General features: G+C 34.2%; 1 protein-coding gene across 1 annotated transcript; it reads left to right on the top strand.

Moving 5' to 3' along the window:
• Nucleotides 1-3,049: 3,049 nt before the first annotated feature.
• Nucleotides 3,050-8,796, top strand: LOC131620537 (uncharacterized protein At4g28440-like). The gene is made up of 3 exons (XM_058891652.1): nucleotides 3,050-3,202; nucleotides 3,557-3,795; nucleotides 8,288-8,796. Exons 2-3 carry the CDS (start codon nucleotides 3,573-3,575, stop codon nucleotides 8,473-8,475), a joined length of 411 nt encoding a protein of 136 aa, XP_058747635.1. The 5' UTR covers nucleotides 3,050-3,202; nucleotides 3,557-3,572; the 3' UTR covers nucleotides 8,476-8,796.
• The last annotated feature ends 12,257 nt before the right edge of the window (nucleotides 8,797-21,053 follow it).

Here is a 21,053-nt window from a genome sequence, read left to right as displayed (position 1 = left end):
GATTACAAGTATCTCTGATCATCCATGAATATTTTTGACCAAATCATATTCAAAACTTTTTTTAAGAAGACCATAAAAAGATATATTCATTCCTTTATTTTATTCATCCCAAAGTTTCTCTTTCTATTGTTTGCCTTCTTGTTGTCCCTATTTCTTATTAATATTATTATCATCATCATCATCATCATCATCATTATGGCTTCAATAAAAAAATACTCGCTAGAAATCCCGCTTCAAATGGCTACTCATTCAAAGACTTCTCATCCAAATTTCAATAAGTTTATCATGACAAATTCTTTCTCAGCCGCAATGTTTCCAAAGTTGTCTATCTGGATGCAAAATACTTCAAAATATTTGATTTCTACTAAAATATATATCTAGCCTTACTCAAATATTTATTCTTCAAAAATCCAGAGCCTATTGTATCCAAGATTAGTCAAAATAATCCAAGTTTCCCTTGTAATACCCGTCCTCAGAACTCGACATTTAGGATTTGCCTATACTAGAAAAATCTAGGTTTTCCCTACAATACCGACCAAATATTCAGGATTTTCCTATACTGGATATGGTTAATCCAGGTTTGCCCTAAATACCCGACTTCTGAACTCGACATTTAAAATTCGCCTATACTAAATTAATATAGGTTTTCCCTTCAATATCCACTTCTCATCGCTATCTCATATATGCGATCATCAACATAGTACATACATATGATATTCTAAGGACCATCCTACACCTATGTACACCATAACTCATGTCTAACATCACGATCCACTAACATCCTACTAGTACCTTATAGGTCGAATATAATATTACATGATAGTTAACAAACTATTAGAACCTCGCCTACCAACTCTAGTATTACATAATATCCAATCCTACTAGTACACGGTGAGACTTACGTCTAATTCCGAGTTATACACAATGTCCAAAGTCATAACATTGAATAGAGTCGAGGCTTAGTCTCTAGCCCATTCGATTTCTTACAACATATCATTGAATTGAGTCAAGGCTTAATCATTTGCCCATTTGATTTCTATACTTATTAGTCGTACTTGTTAGTCATACTTGCCATTACCTAAGTATCCCATTCCAAGAATAATCTTAGGGTTCTTCATACTTTTCTTGATGTGTTCCAATTCATTAATTTATACTTAGTCTCATCCCTTGAGCGCAAAAGACTTTGGAAAAGAAAACCTAGGAGTTAGTAAGCGGCGATTACCATGTAATTGAAAAGGGATTGAACGCTCGAAGAGTGAAATAATAAAGAATTTGCAACCAAGTGAGATCGGTGGAACACTGATAAGTGTAAACCAGATGGGGCCAGGCAGGCCACGAGAGAGGAAAAATTCCCAACCTTTCAACCAAGATATTCACCAGTTGAGTAGGATTTGATACTGCTCTAGCATGGAGGTGAGACAATGATAAGAAGTAATTCAGTGACTAATATTCCTCAAGAGAAAGCTCAACCCTATGTATCAAGTGGCCTGCAACATCCATGAGATTTACTAAGTGAACAGGGAAAATGAATTAAGAGGCTCTGCAATTGGACTATCCAATGTGCACGAGGGAATAAATACTCCAAATGAGTAAGTGATGGATAAAGCAACCAAGTCAAACCATCTATTACCTAGAACTTATTTATCCTCTTTTAGAAACATATAATTTTTTTCATACTTTTCACTTTCAATTTAACAACAAAATTACAAGTCAAAACAAAATACAAACATTCATCCATTTTACCATATAATAATAGTTCCAACTTCAACAACAACAACAACAACAACAACAACAATAATAATAATAATAATAATAATAATAATAATAATAATAATAATAATTCCAAGAGCAATACAATTAATACAAATAATTTTTCACCTGCAACTACAAAACTACGAAACTCTGAATCATGTACCCATCGTTTAAATAACAAGTACAAAACTTGTAGGACTTTTATAATCCTCATAAAATATATACTTATAAAAGCTATTTAAATAATTGTTAGCTTACCAAAGAATATAGATACTAACGGTACGAGTACCATTAAATCCATATGTGTATCCATTATATAACATGTAGTAGAATATCCATATATTTTACCCCATGGATATGAATATCTATTAAACTACTCGTCTCATGCACAATTTTTTGCTCTTAGCATTAGAATCTCCACCGTGACCTCCTTAAGATCTTCTTTAATCAAAAGTATTAATGAGTGTATAAGGTTCTTCAATGAAAATAGCTTAGTTGTTGTTACTCTCTTCTTGAACAAATTAAGAGTAAGTTTTGTCAATGAATGGAAGATTTTCTATCACGAGAATTTTTAAGAGTAAGTTCTGTTAATGGATGGAAGATTTTCTATCATGAGAATCTAATTTTTAACAATTGAAAATTGTTCATTCAAACTGTTCAAGAATTGAGTCACTGATCTTTTAGATAATAATGATGGACCATTTACATAGAATCACATCTACAAGGATGGATGCATGTACAATTGAGAATATATAAGTAAGAACTCAACTCCTCCTAAAGAGTTCTCATTTCAATGAAGTAATCTAAAATATTTGATTTTTGTTTTAGATTATTGATCCGATTCGTTATAGTGATTTGATTCCTAAAAGTCTCAACATAAATGCTATCAACCCGAATGAAACTCTCACACAATTTTTCTAAAACATCGATAGTGTTCTCGAGGAAAATGATAGTGTGTAATAGGATAAAAACATAATTAATATTGGTCATTTATTTAAATTTTCTTTAGGTTAGTTGTACATCAACAAATTCAATAAAACATCATTTTTTGTATGTTAATTTCTCGATTTTCAAAAAATAAAAACTCAAAATTCGATCAATAAATTAATAAAATTTAATAAAAATTTTCGAGAAAGAACTTTATCACCCACTATAATCCTTTGCAATTTCGCATATTATAATAATAACAATAAGACTAAATATTTAAATGGAGTTAATTACCATTTCAACCCAATTTCATGATAACAAAATATAAAATGTTACTAAAAAATGCCAATACCCTTTCAATTTTTTTAATGTTGGGTCATTTATCTAAAAGAAATATATCGGGTCGGATCATTTCAATACTTGACCCGACATCAGTGAACACGAACATCCTTAAAAGCTAACCTCGACGGCTACATTTCTCGTTTCAGATCTCCACTTTTCATTTCTGCCTTTGCAATTTCAGGTCAGATTTCGATTCCTATTCTCATCAATCCTTTCCAATTTCTCATCCCTTTATTCTGATTCTACCTTGATTTTCACACACCATTGATGATGTTCATTGAGCTTGCTTATTTACTTCTATTACTTCACACTGATCAAAATGTTTTTACACAAAAAAATCACAACTTTTTTAACCTAATTTTTGTTCTTTTTGTTAATTATCAATATCAATCGGTGAAAAACACATAGATTTGTATCTTTGTTTTGTTGTTGAAGGAATCAATTGATATTGTTTCATGTAATAGATGCATGTTTGTGTGCTGCACTTGATTTTGTTCTGGTGGAATATAGTTGTGACATTTTTGTTTTTTTGTAGGATTTTAGGTTAAGATATGGCAGAGGCAAAACCTGGATTGAGAAAGCCGGTTTTCACTAAGGTTGAACAGCTTCGACCGGGGACTAGTGGTCATACTTTGACTGTGAAAGTGGTGAATACTAAGATGGTGATGCAGAAGGGTCGTCCGGATGGTCCTCAACCGCGACAAATGAGAATTGCTGAGAGTTTGGTGGGGGATGAGACGGGGATGATCATATTTACAGCTAGAAATGATCAAGGTATGGTTATTGTTGCTATGGTATTGTCTTGGTTTTGTGATCATTTTATTACATTTTTGATATTTCCTCATACATTAATATGTTTATTTATCTTGGGATATTATGACTCGAACTTGTTTGATTGTCAATTTTGTCGGTACCTGTCATACGTGTTGTTCCTATGTTCGCTATTTTCGGGCTTGTATTGTCCATGCGATGGCGACAAATTATAATCATAGTTAATAAATGCTATAAAAGACATGAAGACCTGTAGATTTAAAGTTCAGTTACTCTGCATGTTGTTACAAATGCCAAATAAAATTTGGATTTTAGGGAGAAATAGCTGAGAGTCAGAGAAGAGAGCTAGGGAAACAAAACATTTTATTGGTTAACTAAACGACAAACAAGGAAATCAAAGAATTCTCCTTCCAGTGATTCCGCCTTCAACAAAGTGGTTTTTTCCCTTTTTAACGGAGTCAATGTTCTGTGTTTGTAACTCGCAAATCTGAATGCCTCTCTTCTAATCTCTCCTAGTATTGAAGCTAACTTGCTCATTCAATCTCTTTAAGCCTTATCTGTATCACACACATTTAACTCTATAAGTAATTTCAAATTTAAGCAAATCCTAGCAATAAATAATTCTAGATTCACAAGCAATCAGATTCTAAATTCTTAACACTATGAAAATGAAGAACTACTGTTAGTATTCTACTCAGAGATGCAGCTTGGAAGTTAATGTTGTAACTACTTTGGTTGTTGACTAGGAAGTGTCTGATTTCCCGATTCATTTATGCAACATTTTCTAACACAAATGGCATTCATGCCAAACCTTAGAGATCATATTTTTAATAAATACACATTTATTAGAGATGTTTTCCCTCCTATTTGTGTAACGAAGAACTGAACTGGCCTTATGTAAACCATAAAGTTATATGCACATGCCCTTTTTATGCTAGATTCTACAAAAAGTTTGAAAACAACTATATTTTTCTATGTGGTTCACTCAGATTCAAATTCTGGCAGTTCTTTCCTCTCACCCAAGTAGATTAAGACAATGATTTGGATTTGGGTGATCTGCCCTGATGAATAAAATATACCGATTCTCTATTTTACGCTGTAATTTACAACATTTTGTTATTCACTATGATATGTATTGTCATATAAATATAATGGTATTGCCTGATTTGTTTCCAATTGCACAACATGCTTGCATGTTGTGCAGTTTTAACTCCTATGGCTAAGAGATTGATTTTGAATTTACATATTCTACAAGTGATGTTAATAAAGTTCATTTCTCTCCGTTATTCATTTCTCTCCGTTATTCATTTCTAGCTTTAAGAAATTTAAACCTTCCCATTTCTCTCCCATGTAATATAATTTAACTAAATTTATGCCAAAGGGCAATCACGGTGCATCACTGCTCATTGGGAGGATTCCATGAATTAATATGCTGACTTAATTGACATGTTGATTGTATAAGTCGTGAGCTTTTAGATAAAAGGGTGAGAGAAAATAATAAGAACTTTGCATATGCGTTGATTATTATAGGTTAAAACAATTTTTTTTTTGTCCTTTATCTTTTATCTCAGATTCATTTTGGTCCTTTATCTTTTCTAAGATTCATTTTTATCATTTATCTTTTTGAAGTGGGCACAAGTTAGTCTTTTTCTCACATCACATTAATTATCAAATAGAAAAAACCGAAGGGACACAATTATTGTCCCCATTGTCATCCATAATTTCCAAATAGATTTTAAACGGTTGTTAGTTGTTTCTGTTGTTGTCTTTACTTCAGGATTTTGTTAAAAAATAAAACACAATTATCAATTGTTACAATTTGGGAATTTTGGATGTCAAATGGAAAGATAATTATGCTGCCTCAACCAATCACTACTAAGTATATATTTTTTTTCCCATTTTACACTTAGCGAATTTGAGAAAAAATTTATGTTTATGCGCTTCAATTAAAAAGATAAAGGATTAAAATGAATATTAATAAAGATAAAGGAACAAAACAAATCTTAAGCAAATAGTTAAGGGATGAAAAACATATTTAAGCCTCAATATTAATTTGATAGCAATTTGATACAACAAACGACTCGATACTAGTCCATATATTCATTTCTATATAAACAAGGAAATAAAAAAAAAATCATAGTAAGAGATATGAAATTTAATTCTAGGTGATATGTTAAGATTGAAAATTGATCCTAGGTGATAAACCAAGATATTCTAAAATGATATCTATTATCAGATAAAATTTCATTTTCGAACATTAATCTTATACGATAGGAAAATAATCTCTGCCCTTTGTGTTCCATTTTTGCTTGTACCCTGTTCTTGTGCTCATTCACTAGTCCATTAAGAACATCCAAAAAACTGGTGCTAAAATTGTTGCTTGCTTATTAAGAAGTAATTCTTAATAAGAAAATCTCATTGGTGCCAATTCCTATTAAGCATTGGGTTTTCGCATAAGCAATTGTTGGGTCATAGTGACGAAAACATATAAAAAGAGTAATGGTTGATGAAATTTAAGAATTGGAGTCACATTAGGGCCTATTTGGTGGTTGATGGGCTGAATTTGTTTAAAGCAAACATTTGTGATGTGTAAGGATGTGACACACTTGGTGTATGATTGGTTTATCATTGACAATTTGACTTAGATCACATTGATTTTGTAAATAAAGAAAAAGTAACATGAAGGACTGACGATACCAATGAAATGAATAAAAAAAGGAAATAGTATGGATTGGGTGTGTTATGAACAATTACACCATTGGCTTCCTGTTTCGTCTTTGTCAAACAACAGTGTAACTCACTCAAAATTTACAATGTAAATATGAAAATGAATAACTCTAAAAGTTGAGAATTGATTTTAGTGAATCGCAGAAGGTAGGAATCACATCTTCAGTGTAAACTTGAGTCTGAAGCTAGAAATTGTTTTCATTAGTAAAAGCCAAACACTCTACTTTTGGGTCAAACTGCCTTTCACCCTTCGAAAATTGATTTTGAAGAGTTTAAACGTGGTTCCAAAATGGGGCTTAGAACCGTTCAGAAGTGAAAATGTAGGAGATGGGTTGCAGATGCTCTTAGACAACAGTTATAGCATTTAAATACAAAACCTTAATTTGATTGGCTTAGTAGTTTCTCCCTCCTTGCATATCTAACTTTTAGTATGGTTCTTTACACATGCTCAACCCAACTAGGTTTAAACTCTACGTCTCTACCATTTTTCTTTGAATGTTGCTGTTGCCCAACTTTCTCTTTGACACGTTCATTCCAAATCATATCTTATTCATTGATGTCTTAATTCTAAGCCTACCTTGCATGGCAGCGCCAATGTCATATTTCCATGTTATTCCATTTGTGATATGGAGTAATGACATTCACAGAAAATAAATGTTTCTCATTACTCAAAGGAACATTTCTGCCAAATTAACTAGTTCACTTTCAGGTCTTGTATTTTCTGGTTTTCAAATGATGGCTATTAGTTCCATGTGTCAAATATTTGTTAGACAAAAACTCTATGCCCTTATGTATATGTATAAGCACAACTTTTCTCCTTCCCATGCCATAAAATGTTTAATTACTATGTAATACGTATCCATAATTGCGGGTGATAGAGTGACTTGACCAACATCTTTGAAAAATAAGTAGAACTTGCAAAATGAATTCGTTTTTCTATATCCTTGTATCATCATCCTCCAGCACAATGTTGACAATCGTCAGGCCTAATTTTTTACACGATATTATTCTTTCTTGTAATGCTTTGAAGAACATGCTTTTAGCAACTGTGGGAGATATGAAATATGTATGAAATTGGATAAAGATGATAAAAGATAATAGATGAAGCTACTAGCAGTGGACAGAATGTTGTGTTGTCTATAGTGAAACTACAAACTCACAATCTGTACCGTCTGTTTTTTACATTGCTTTGTTGCTGTTTCCTTATGCGTTTCTTTGTTCCGTCTGTTGACAATTGCATTTCTTTGATTTCACAATCTGTGCCGTTTCGGTTTTTCTTCGACCAGAAGTTGTTTACTAGGTTTTGCTTGCTTTGGTACAAGTAAAGAAGCTAAATTTTGTGGCCATTTGCAAATTATGCCGCAATTTTGTAATTGTAAATTTCATTGAAGTGCAAAATGCAAATCAAACATCTTCAAGAGAATTTTTTTTGATGAGTAGTATCTTTGCGATAAGATGAGACATTTAGATTCTACTTGGTGTAAAACATGTGTTCATTCTTACTTTAATAATGTTTTCTTTGTAGTCTCTTCTCCATTTTTTGTATTTCTTCTCCATTTCTTGCTTGGTGTAATTTTTTAAAACTATAATTTGCCTTTCCAATACAAATTTGGCAAAACAACTTACTCTACATATGAAAAAATAGCTGAATTAATTCCATATTTGTAGTTGCTCAATTTTTCATTTGCATTTCCATGTTCAGTAAAATTGCTGAGAATGTTCAAATGTATAGATGTTCACAATTTTCTTGAATGTTTCTTTTGTTCAGTGGATCTGCTGAAAGAGGGTTCAACCATCATTTTGCGAAATGCAAAAATCGACATGTTTAAAGGATCAATGAGGCTTGCTGTGGACAAATGGGGCCGTGTCGAAGTAACAGAACCTGCTGAGTTCACTGTTAAGGAAGACAACAACCTCTCCCTTATCGAATATGAACTTGTTAATGTTGTGGAGTAACATGTTTTGGAATAGTTTGCAACTTCTACTGTGTTATAATGAGAATAAAACAAAATCCAGCAACTAGGAACAGAGATTTGGAAGCTGTGTACCAAGAGTTATTTATTCCAACTGATTCAGCAGTTCTTATAAAACTGAAACAAATGTGATGTGCACTGCATTAAATGAAACAAAAGATAAGGGAATTAGCTTCCAAATCTTGTTTTTATTTTTGGTTTTATTATCTTTAGTTATGGATTTTGTGCATCTTTCTTCTGCCTTTGGATCATATGTACCAGAATTATATTATATGTGGAAGACAAACCTTTATACTTGGTGTAATCCCTTCTTTGCTTTTAAATTACTTCTAGGGGTGTAAATGGGTTAGATAAATCCATCATATAGGCCAAACCAATCCAAAAAAATGGGCTGGTCTGGTTCAGGTTAATGGTTGAACATGGTTTTCTATGAGGATTTCTTAATGTACCCTATGCATTACTAGGGCATTGCGTGAAAATACAATAATGTCCTCAAGTTTCGGAGATATATCTCCGGATAGGATGCACAAATATGCATACTGATGAGTTTTTATTTAAGAGATGCAACTTTGAAAAAATTATGAAGATGTATTTTGAGAGTTACGAGGTAGAATAAAAAAAAACAAAATAAAAAAATAGCATGTTGACAAAATAAAATTACCATTGATATCATAAAATCAGCAATACATAAGAGATTTTAACATAGATCAAACATTATATTTCAATATCTAGGTTGACGTTGCAACATCTTGATAATATCATTGACGGATCTCGAAACAATCGCTTCTAGCTCGATTGAAATTTTTGATTCTAAACGGATAAAAGTTTTTCACATAGCCCTTTAAATCAGCGTTTGTCTTTAGCTCATAGTTGTTGAATTCAATCTTCCCTTTGTCAACGGATGGCGAGCGGTACTTGATACTTTCCAATAATGGAATCTTGTACTTGATACTTTCCAATAATGGAATCTTGTACTTGTTGGTACGCTGTATAAATTGTGAGCACAGCGGTACTTGATACTTTCCAATAATGGAATCTTGTACTTGTTGGTACGCTGTATCAATTGTGAGCATAGCGGAAACATGTTGAATAATTTTATGGAATCAGGATGAATCCAAAATATATCCAACGGTTACCCCATCCTCGCACATTCGTTACATAGATATGTAATTGTTATCATTTAAAAGTTTCAAGAGGTGTTGCATTTCAGTTCTATCCCCCCTCAGCGCTAATTTAGTTTGATAGCGCCTATTGTACACTTGCATGATATTTATGATATTCCCGGGTTTCTTACACTTCAAGGTTGCAATTAATGTTTTTCGGTTGCACCAAATTCAATGTCATGTCAGAGACACATTTCTTCTCTTCCGGCATGAGATGACATGCAATTGGATGACCAATTAACTTTTCACACAAATCATGGTTATGTAAACCACATATCACATTAAAACTCCATTTGTCATTTTCCAACTGATAATCACACAACTTAAAGGGACTCTCTCATTTTCTTGAATCAGTTTCATCTCGTTTGAAATTCTAGAGAGGAGGTCTACATTCCCACTTCTTTCGCATGTCAATGTCACAAACGCGCCTATTTTATCTCAATGATTATCGGACTTTTCGATAACAACACCAAGCCTTAGTTTGGATGCTTCTGTACGAATCCATTGAAACACGTGATCACGAAATTTTAACTCTTGTTCATTTTTAAATTGGTTGCCAACATCTACCTCCTACACAACTACACGTGAGGCATCTAGAGACACAATAGGTTTGGGGGAAACATCGGGATGAACCATTTCTAATGAAAACAAAAATATAAACTACCCAACAACATCTATAGCAGAAAACAGGTTGTTGAAAAATGAGAACATACAGTTTCCGGAAATTCATCTCCGGATGAGTTCATAAAGATACATTTCTGGATACAACGTAACTTTTTCAGCTTAAAAGCATAATTAATGTGATCAATGAGGCTTTAAATGAATGAACTTTATCTTGAATTCCAACTTCTTTTGCTCCTTTTGATTTGATGAAACACAATACTGAAGTTTTAGAGTGAAAATCTTGATTGAGAATGAAAGGGTTTATGAAAAAATGGAAATAGGGTCTGATTATGCAAGTGGATGTTTTTATCAATAAAAAATTTGATTTTCTCGAAGATGCATCTCCAAAATAATTTGACATCCTAATATGTTAGATTATCAAATTCCCGCTTCAATTGTTCAGAGTTACATCTCCGAATAACACACTGGAACACGTAAAAAAAATTCATTGTATACTGTGTGACGAAGAAGTATCTCTGGAATAAAATTTTCTTTGGCTATAAGGTGATGGTATCTTTGTGCTTGCTGTGTAATACAAATGATGCGTTCGAAAATGTATTTCCGGAAACTGAGGGACATTTTCGATTTTCCATAGTGTTCTTTTCCACCTCCTAGGGTGTACTAGGAAATTTCCTTTTCTAAAAGGGGATTTCTCTTCCCACCTTTAGTGGTGAAGATCCATCCTTTGGGAACCCAAAAATGCCCTGACCAAAATATGGAAGTTATCATCTGTACGCTCTCTATACACACCAACAAACTTTCATTTGCGAGCCACTCTAGTTTTGCTAAAAATTAATATGGAAGGTGAGTCCATAGGTTAACTTTCATACTGTAACCCATATGATACATTTTGAATTCATGATAATGTGTTTATTTTACAACTTAGTGGATATTACATAAGTTAATTTCCGTATCAACCCTCAGGACAATATGTTTCCCTTTTGGGTAGTATTTTTGTTATAAATTTGACATACAATTAAATACCTTAAACTTATGTAATCATATACCATGCAAAATACGATAAAAATATTATATATAATTCAATTAAACCATACACAAATGTAATTCAATCAAAATACCATATATTAAGTCAAAATGCAAATCATACATTATTCACAAAATACAGACCAAACTACAAATGGTCAAAATCAAAGAAAAGTCAATTACTAGGTATATCTGACCCTCCGATTCCTCATATGTCTCTTGTATTGCAAGATATTTTGTGGCTCGGCTATCATAGACTCTACGCTGTCCTCACAAGAGTGCCTTTAGGAAACTCCCCTCTCTCTCTATACCCGTTCTCCCAATAACTGACATGCAGGTAACACATCAATGACATGATCTCCCTCTGCATCCGGTGTCAGATAAGGATGCGACATTCGGAAAAACCATTGGATGTGGTCGATTTCAGAACTCCATGGATGGGGAGCTAACACAATATTTACATCCTCTAAGACCAAATGATCTTGGTACTCTGCAAATATCTCATCAACATCTCTGCGGAGCACTGTAGGAGGAGCAACAACGGTGGGGCTCTAGGAATACCCTACTGATACTAGAATTAGCAAATGACTTGTAGGTAGATGTGGATACATCAATCGTGACCCACAAGCTAGCCACTCCAAATAAAAAGATATGTCATCGAAGGGGTGTGTCTCACGGTGATCATCATAAAGTGTGAAGTTTATGTCACCTACCGTGATGCGACCAAGATAAACTCTTAAGGGATGGGTCTCCTGATTCCTTTTGAGCGGGATGAAGGAGAAATCACGTGGCAAAACCTCTCCGTATTTATCCACATATGCCCAACTAGAGAGGCGTGAAAAATGTTGGAGGATCCATGTCTAAAAAATGGTACATATAAATATTAGTAACAATGAAGCTCATGTGTTATAAAATATTAGTAATTGTAAATGTGAAAATATATTATCATAAATATTTTGTTATTGGATATCATATGTCTAGTCTTTTATAAATGAGCCTCACCTAACTTGGAGTACAAGTAAATCAAACAAGAGCCCCTAGTTAGATTCAATCATCTACTTCAAGTTAATGAAGTATCTCAGGTAGACGTTATCCACATAGTATGCACTTGTGTGCATAATTATGGATGTGCCAACCAGATACGAGAGTTATTACCTCAACGCACATACTCTATGTTGTGCTACGTGTGCCTCATCAGCATCAGCCTCAACCGCCGCATCTAGGTGATATCCATACAGCCTCTCCATAAATCCAAACCTGGCATGACATCCTCTAGTGTCATCCATCTTCTTCTAGACATCACCAGGGTCAGCTTCCAAATATGTCACTATCATATCCCGTGCCTCAGATCTAGTTAGTTAGAAGTAGTTTAGAAATCTACCCCTTATCGGAAGATGAAGAAGGGATGACACATAACTAAGAGTGATGGACATCTCACCGAACAAAAGGTGGAAAGAATAATTCTCTGAGTGTCATCTCTAAATTATAGCATACAACAAACCATGGTTAATAAATGTATACCAAACCTTATATAAATCTTGCAGTCTAGATAATTGCATGTAGGGATGAGAATAGGTCGGGCCATCCTACAAGGGCGTATAGCCTAGCCTGATCTGACCTATTTAATAAAAAAACATGCTTAGGCATTTTTTAAATATTGTGAATAATGACAAGGTTCAATTTCAAATCAACACTTTGATATTTGAGGCAAAGAACAATAGAAACCAAAATAAATGGCTTTCAACAATAATAACCAATTAGCATAAAATATAACAGAATAAAGAGAGAAAAAAATAAAAGGCTTGTTTACCCAGTTCGATCAAAATATCTACTCCGGGGGAGAGAGCAACTCTCCAATTTACTATACTCAAAAAGTTGTTACAAGATATTTCAGACGAGTTGCAAGAAAATAGTCTCTGCCTTCAGAGTTTCCAAGAATAACCCTGAAGGCGCCCCAGAATATAACCCTATTTTTTACCCAAGTGTTTCCCAACCTCTCCAACTTTCAATATATGAATCACTCATACCCAAGATTTATAAGTATTTCCCAATCCCCTTAGGTAACTCCAAAGGTTTCCTAAAACCATAAACCCTAAGCTTGCCCTTGAGAAGACCATAAATCCTAAGATTGTCACCCTGTAAAACACTGAATAGATACATATTTATAATTACTAAAACCTAACATACAAAGCTCAAAACACAATCCATTAATTATTAAAATAAAATATTATAAATATCTTATAATATATTTTATATTAACAAAGTTTTTAAGGCATACTTCAACATAAAATATTATTAATTAAATAAGTAAGGCGTAGACTATTAAAAAGAAATCTATGAAGCCTTATAGGCTGACACATACACAAACACCGACACACACACACACACGCACAACACACCACACCATACACACACATATTAGAAATAGGTTAAATAGTATATAGAAGGTGTTGTTGTCAATGTAAAATAATACACAAAATGGATAATTTAAAAGCCTAATGTGAAACAGACTTTTAGGGAAGACCAGACTTTTAAAAAGGTCAAACCAAACAAAAAAAGTATATAATAGGTTATAGGCCAAACTCAAGCCTTAAAAATTTACTGTAGGTCAGGTACGTGCTTTCTAAGGCCTGACCTATCTTGACTTATTTCCACCCCTAGCTGCATGACATTCGTAAATCATGGTTCATCAGGCTGCTACAATCTTGCAATCTTCTTACCATGGTTGATACATTTCAACATCTCACGGTGTTGTAAAAAAAATCAAACGTCAAAAAGTTCAAATCTTATAACACATAAGTTTAAAAGAATACGAACATATTTAGTTTACCTCTCCATCCCACATGTGTTTGACAATATTCTATATACAGACAAAGCTGTCTCTCTATCCCACATGTGTCACACAACATAATCTATATACAGACAAAGCATTGAGGTGTCTAAGGGGCCTTCTAAATAAATATCAAGAACGGAAAATAACATATCAGACTTATAGGGCATCAGGGCAGTAGGAGGGGAGTCATGTCTCTGGGAGGACGATGCCAGAGAAATATGAATTCCAGAAGTCGATGCTTTAACATCAAATGAAGTGGCACCAATGACTGAATGAGAGGGTCTAGCTTTTTCCCTATGAACGGAAGCATGCTAGGCCAATCTACCATGTCTCAATTTCTCTATGTTGTCATACATGTTACATGCAATTTCACCGAAAAATCATATCATAACCAGAGAAGCCAAATCTAGGGGACAAAATAGGTAAAATTATAATACAAAGAAGAACACCAAAATTTGAAAGTTAACTTCTGCATTTCAGAACAACAAAAAACAGAAGTTAACTCGCGTATCCTCCTGCAACTAGAAAATGAAGAAACAGAGCAATGCCTAAATGCTCTAACTTCAAACTTCAAAAGGTCAAAAAGCATGCCTCACTACACAACCTATTATGCATCCTAATGTAACAACATCAACCTATTATGCATTTAACTTCAAACTAATGCATCAAAATCCAAAAAAGTAAGAAATTGAAAAAACTTACCGAATGTGAGAAGTCGAGGAATTTGGATTGAATGGAGTAGAGTAAAGGAAGCTTGACGTCCAACTCAATTCAACACAATAAAGTAGCGAGAAAACTTGAAAAATGATGGAAGACAAGTTTTCTCATGAGCTCTGTTTTGAATTCTAAGTAAAGTCTCTGAAATGAAATGAAGAGCAAGGAAAAGGGAAAGTGTGGTGCATTATAAGACTCAAATGCGTATGAAAGTTAAAATTTGTAAAAAATACGGAACTTAACCTCCATTTTTTCCAGGTATGAGACTTATGAAATTTGGTTGTATTTTGGGTGCGTTCGGAGCTTAAGTTCTAGATTCTAGGGGCATTTTTGATTTTTCACCAAGGTGAGTGAGCAGCACCAAAGGTGTGCCACAAGTAATGTCTTTTTAAAAATTAATACACATATAATTCTAAAACACCCTTAAATCGAGGAGGACTTGAAGGATAGAGAAAAATATGAGCCCACTGGATTCTCTAAAGCCAATGCTATGACTGCAAAAGGAAAGAGGAAACATGATGGCATGGAAAACCATCTTTGATCTAAGTAGAAACACAATTAGTTCAAGAATTCTAACGGACGAAAAGGACCAAAAGGTGGATGCTATGTGTGGGGGAAACCAATCCACTATGTTCGAGATTGCTGGCATAATAAGTCCAAAAATGGAGTTAATGTTGTTCATGCCGATGATGACATAATCGCTACGGTGAGAAAGATTATGGAAATCAAAGGCAAAGTGCAAGGATGTTGGTATGATACATGTGCTACCATGCATGTCTCTTATGACAAATTAACATTTAAAGCCTATTCCAAAGTAAATGATGGACAAGAAGTACATATGGAAAATGAAGTGCGAACTAGAGTCGTTTGAATGGGATCCGTCGAACTCAATTTCACTTCCAAAAAGAAAGTCACTCTTATCAATGTACTTCATGTCCTCGACATGAATAGGAACCTTGTTAATGGGAACTTGTTGTAAAAATAGGGCATTAAGTCTGTATATGAATCAGACAAATTAATATTGACCCCATAACAGTGTATTTGTAGGAAAAGGATATTCCTCTGAGGGAATGATCAAGTTTTGTACTACCGACAAAATTATTTATGAAATTTCTAATTATGCTTATATGCTCGAATCTATTTCTTTATGAAATTCTAGATTAACACATATCAGTATTAATACTATGAATAGACTAATTAAATCCAGATTAATCTCATGTAATATTCATGATTTTGGGAAAATATAAAATATGTGTTAAATTAAAAATAATTATGAAACCTTTCAAATGCATTGAAAGAAAATCAAATTTGCTTGATCTTGTGCATTCTTATTTGTGTGAATTTAATGGCATGCTAACTAGTGGGGGAAACCGGTATTTCATAACCTTTATCGATGATTGCTCTAGGTTCACACATGTATACCTTTTAACGCATAAAGATGATTCCTTTAAGCTTTATAAAGCAGAATTAGAAAATCATTTAAGTAGAGGTTTCAAAGTCCTTAGGAGTGATAGGAACGGTGAATACTTTTCTACATAATTTGATGCATATTGTGAAGAATATGACATTATACATGAACGTTTCTCACCTTGTACACCATAACAAAATGGTCTAGCCGAGAGAAAGAAAAGAACATATCAAGAAATGATAAATGTTATGTTAATGCATTTTGAATTGCTATTTAATTGTGGGGTGAAGCATTATTATTCGCATGTGTAGCAACCTGCCCTAAAAATTAAGGAATTTAGAGTCGCCACCTATTCTGAAGGGCGAATAGGAAACCCTACGCAGATAGAGATACGGGGTAAGTTATTATAATCAGGTTGAGGGAAGGTGTTAGGCACCCTCAACCCTTTCCTATTGGCTTTGAATCTAAGGTAAAGGTTTATGGCTAAAATATTAGGATTTAATGGCTAAAGAATTGAATAGGGGAAAAATTGAGATTTTAGGGAGGGGGACTCGCCTTGTTGCCAAGTGCCTACGTACCTCCTTAGGGAGGATCAGAGTCTACGTAGTTCGGGCACAGGATTGTACGCCTTAGAGTTGAATTGTGAAGTTGTTTTGAATTTGATTTGAAAATCGCAGTTAAATGGATGAAAATCCGTAGTATCGTGGTTTAGTGTGTTTTAGATGTTTTGGGCGTACAACCCTGATTTAAATTTGTCACCGTTAGATGCGGTGATCGATAGATTCGACCAGTATAGCTAACAGATTGATGAGCATTGCTGGTTACTCAGATCGATAGATTCGATCATCGCGGGCAGCAAATTAATTGTGTTTTAGTTTTTGGATATTTTTTATCTCTCGTCTAAAGCGACTAATAACTTTAGTCGGGTCGAGGAGAGAATTAAACTTGAATCGATTATCATTAATAAACAAATTAGAATCGATTATATTATTAATAAAATATACTAAAATCAATTATATTATTTAATAAACAGATTAAAATCAATTATATTATTAATAGATAAATTAGATGATAAAAAAAAAAGTATTCCCCGTCTACTGTGACTAATGGATTTAGTCAGTTTGAGGGGGAAATTCGATTGAAAGAACAAACAATTGAATAATTAGAATTGATTAATTTTATTATTATTTTGATTTTATACCAGGGGGTGTATTTTGCATTGGGTAGTAATTCTGGGGTGTGTGAGCAGTAAGAGATTAGGCCCATTTAGGATTTTGGTCTGTTAGGATCATGTATGGTGAGGGTGTATGGCTTATGGTGTGCGTTCAGATTAGGGTCCATTGATCTGGATGAGATGATTCCGAATCAAGATCCAAAGCTATCTAACGGTCTGCATGTGCTTGTGATAAGGGTGCGCAGGGAAGGGTGGCACACTGAATCACGTTCAGTGTTGCAGACAAGTGGCCATGGAGGGGCCACTTGTCATCATCCCATGAAACGTTTTCATCTACAAAAGGACTCCTACTCCGATCCGCCCCTCTTTTCCTTTCTTTTTTTTCTCTCTCTTCTATTCCTCTCTCTAAAACGCTCTCTCCTCTCTCTACAAACATTCAACCGAACCCAAAAAAACGAAGAACACCACCGCATACGCCACCACAAACCACCCTACCCCCGCCGTGAAACCCAGGTTTTCCGGTTGAACTTCAACCGGAACCTTCATACGTTCAAACCAAAACCCAGAAAAACCCAGATTCTAACCCTAACGCCAAGAACACGAACCTAAAAAACTCTAAATCAAGCCCAGATTTCTCGAGTAAACAAACATCAACATGCAACCAACAAGTATTAAGCTAAGTCCGAATCAAATTGTACCTTTGGTCTCGATTTTCTAGATCGCGTGAACTCCCTCCTGATTTCCTTCTTTCTTCTTCTTTGCAGGTTCCGGCGCGAAGATGAAGATCCAGACGGCGGGTTTCGGCTATCCCTCCTCTCCCCTCGTCTAAATCTTCTTTCCCTCTTATACTTAGGGTTAGGTTTTTAGTTAGGAAAGATTAGATTAAGGTTTTAGGATATTTGATTCGTTTGAGATTCGATTCAGATTGTAATGAAAATTTTTGATTCAATAAGATCCGTTTAATCTCTGTTTTCAGATTTGATTCCATTTCCTTCGAGATTTGATTACGTTTTCTTAATTGATTTTCGATTGTTTGCGTTTTGATTCAATTCTGCTACGATCCATGGGCCTGGATTCGAGTTTGTTCGCATCTAGGGTTTGTGTGTTGCGGCGGCGCCGCTGATGGTGTAAGGAAGGAGCTAGGGTTTGTGTGAAGAGAGGGAGACGGTGAACAGGGTCGGGTTAGTTTGACCCGCCTGTTTGATCCAACAGATCCACGGCCCAATTACTTTTTTTTTGCTCGTTTTTGGCCCAACAACAATGTTTCAGCAAAAAACACTAATAATCTTTGATGAATTAATTAATTATTTGACTAAGATAATCAGATTTCTTTAATGATAATATTTAAACTAATCCTAAATTAGATTAACACAAGCTGGTAGCATAATTATCCTGCATATTTGTGATAAAACTAAAAATAGGATTTCTCACAATAAACCAATAATTCTAAACTAAATCAAATAATATTTTACACTTAAAATCAATAATACTTGTTTTAGTGACAAATAGAAGATTATTAAATGATGAGGTAAATGGGCCTAAGATTAATTTGGATCTCAAATTTTTCTATTCACACCTCTATTTTATTTTTTAACCAATTTTATAAGGGTATTTTATAAGAGATCGAGTTTAACAATAGATATATTAAACCCTATGGCTCTTAATTTTTAACACCCTTAGTAAATTAAAACGGGAATTGTATCGGGTAAATTTTGGGGTATGACAGCTGCCCCTATTTAATTACCTTGGATTGAATGGCGTGAGAATACGTAGGTCTCACGCTTTTTGGATCGAAGAGTTATTAAATAATGGAAGACCCCTAAATTTACCTTGTGCTTGAGTGTGACAGAAATGTCCTGCTGAAGCCCGAGACTTACATAGCGAGAATTCGCAGTTAGTTGTGTAGAAGGTTGTTTTTTTTTTTTTTGTAGATGCATATGTATCATGTATATGATCTTGTTGTTTGTACAATGTACATGTGTGAATGCTTATGCATGAAAACATTGCGTGTATGCAAATGAGTATGTATGTATGATCACCCATTGAACTTGCTTAGCCCTTTTGTGACGTTTGCGAATCCTGGTGCGGATTATATTTGAGGAGATGAAGTAATGTCTTACATAAGACTATCTGAAGAGGTTTCCTGAATAGGATAGATCGTTGGTAGATTTGAAGGAGATTAGGCTTTAAACAAAGCTCCGTGGAGAAATGTCTTAGAGAAGACTGAATGAGGAAACTCTTTGGAAGTGCGAAATGTGTCTTTAGAAAAAAGATTGGATAAATTTTTGAAGAGTATTGCCTAAAGAGGTTGAGATATGTCTTAAACAAGATTATCCAGAAAGGCTCCTAAAAAGGGTGTGAAACGTCTTAAACAAGATTACCTAGAGAGGTTTCTAAAAAGATATGAAACATCTTAAACAAGATCACCTAGAGAGGTTTCTAAAGAGGTATGAACGTCTTAGACAAGATTACCTCGAAAGGCTTCTAAAAAAAAATATGGAACGTCTTAAACAAGATTACCTAGAGAGGTTTCTAAAAAGATATGAGATATCTTAAACAAGATTACCTAGAGAGGCTTCTAAAAAGATGTGAGATATCTTAAACAATATTACCTAGAGAGGCTTCTAAAAAGATATGAAACGTCTTAAACAAGACTACCTAGAAAGGATATGAGATTGTCTTGAACAAGATTACCTGGAAAGGCTTCTAAAAAGATATGGAACATCTTAAACAAGATTGACCTGGAAAGGCTCTTAGACGGGAGATGATATGTCTTAAACAAGACTAACCTAGAGAGGTTTCTAAAAAGGATACGAATTATTTTAAACAAAATTACAAGGTTAACCTAAATATGTCTTAAACAAGACTGACATAGAAAGACTTCTAGCGATGATAAAAGGTTTTATCGAAGGCTACCTAGAAAGGTTGATAAGCGTCTTGGAGAAGACTACCTCGAAAAGTAAGAAAATCTTTGGTTGTTTCTGAATTGCCTTTGAAGAAAGGCTCGGAATAAAGCATCAAATTATTAAGATTAAATCGTTGAAACGATCGTATTTGCACCGTATTTGGATGAGGATATCCTTTTGACTCCGGAGTGACCTGGAAAGGCGAATGTTGAATTTATGCAATGTTATGATGCATGTGTCATGTAATGAGATTCTCAAAATAATGAGAATTATGCATGTACGCCGTTCCTACATTGTAGGTTGTAAATATACAAGCGTAGGAAGGCCAATTACGCAACAATGCTCCTTGTGCGATACTAGCGTGATTTCCTCAATATCAGAAATTTTGAGAGACGCACCATTTGACTTGAAGGAAATTATCCTTAGAGGGAACTCGAATATTACCATGTCATGCCATAAACCTGATATGCACTGCCCCAGTATTTGAATTCTTGAAATATATACCCCAGTCAATAGGATCCTTGATTGTATGCCCCTATAACCCTCGCTATTTTGCCCCTGTTTAGGAGAACCCCCTAGATGTGGTTCACCCGGTTCAGAGATCTTTATTAGCAATGATCGCCTTTGATTAATCCAATCTCCCTGATGCTAGGTATTGGTTCGAATGTGAAGCAGACGCTTTTCAGAATTAGTCATGCGTCTTGGTCGTGTCCGAT

Source organism: Vicia villosa, linkage group LG7, assembly GCF_029867415.1.
Source record: "Vicia villosa cultivar HV-30 ecotype Madison, WI linkage group LG7, Vvil1.0, whole genome shotgun sequence".
In the NCBI taxonomy this organism is placed as follows: Eukaryota; Viridiplantae; Streptophyta; class Magnoliopsida; order Fabales; family Fabaceae; genus Vicia; species Vicia villosa.
Note: the sequence above shows the minus strand (reverse complement) of the source record. Positions and strands in the feature narration are given on the sequence as shown.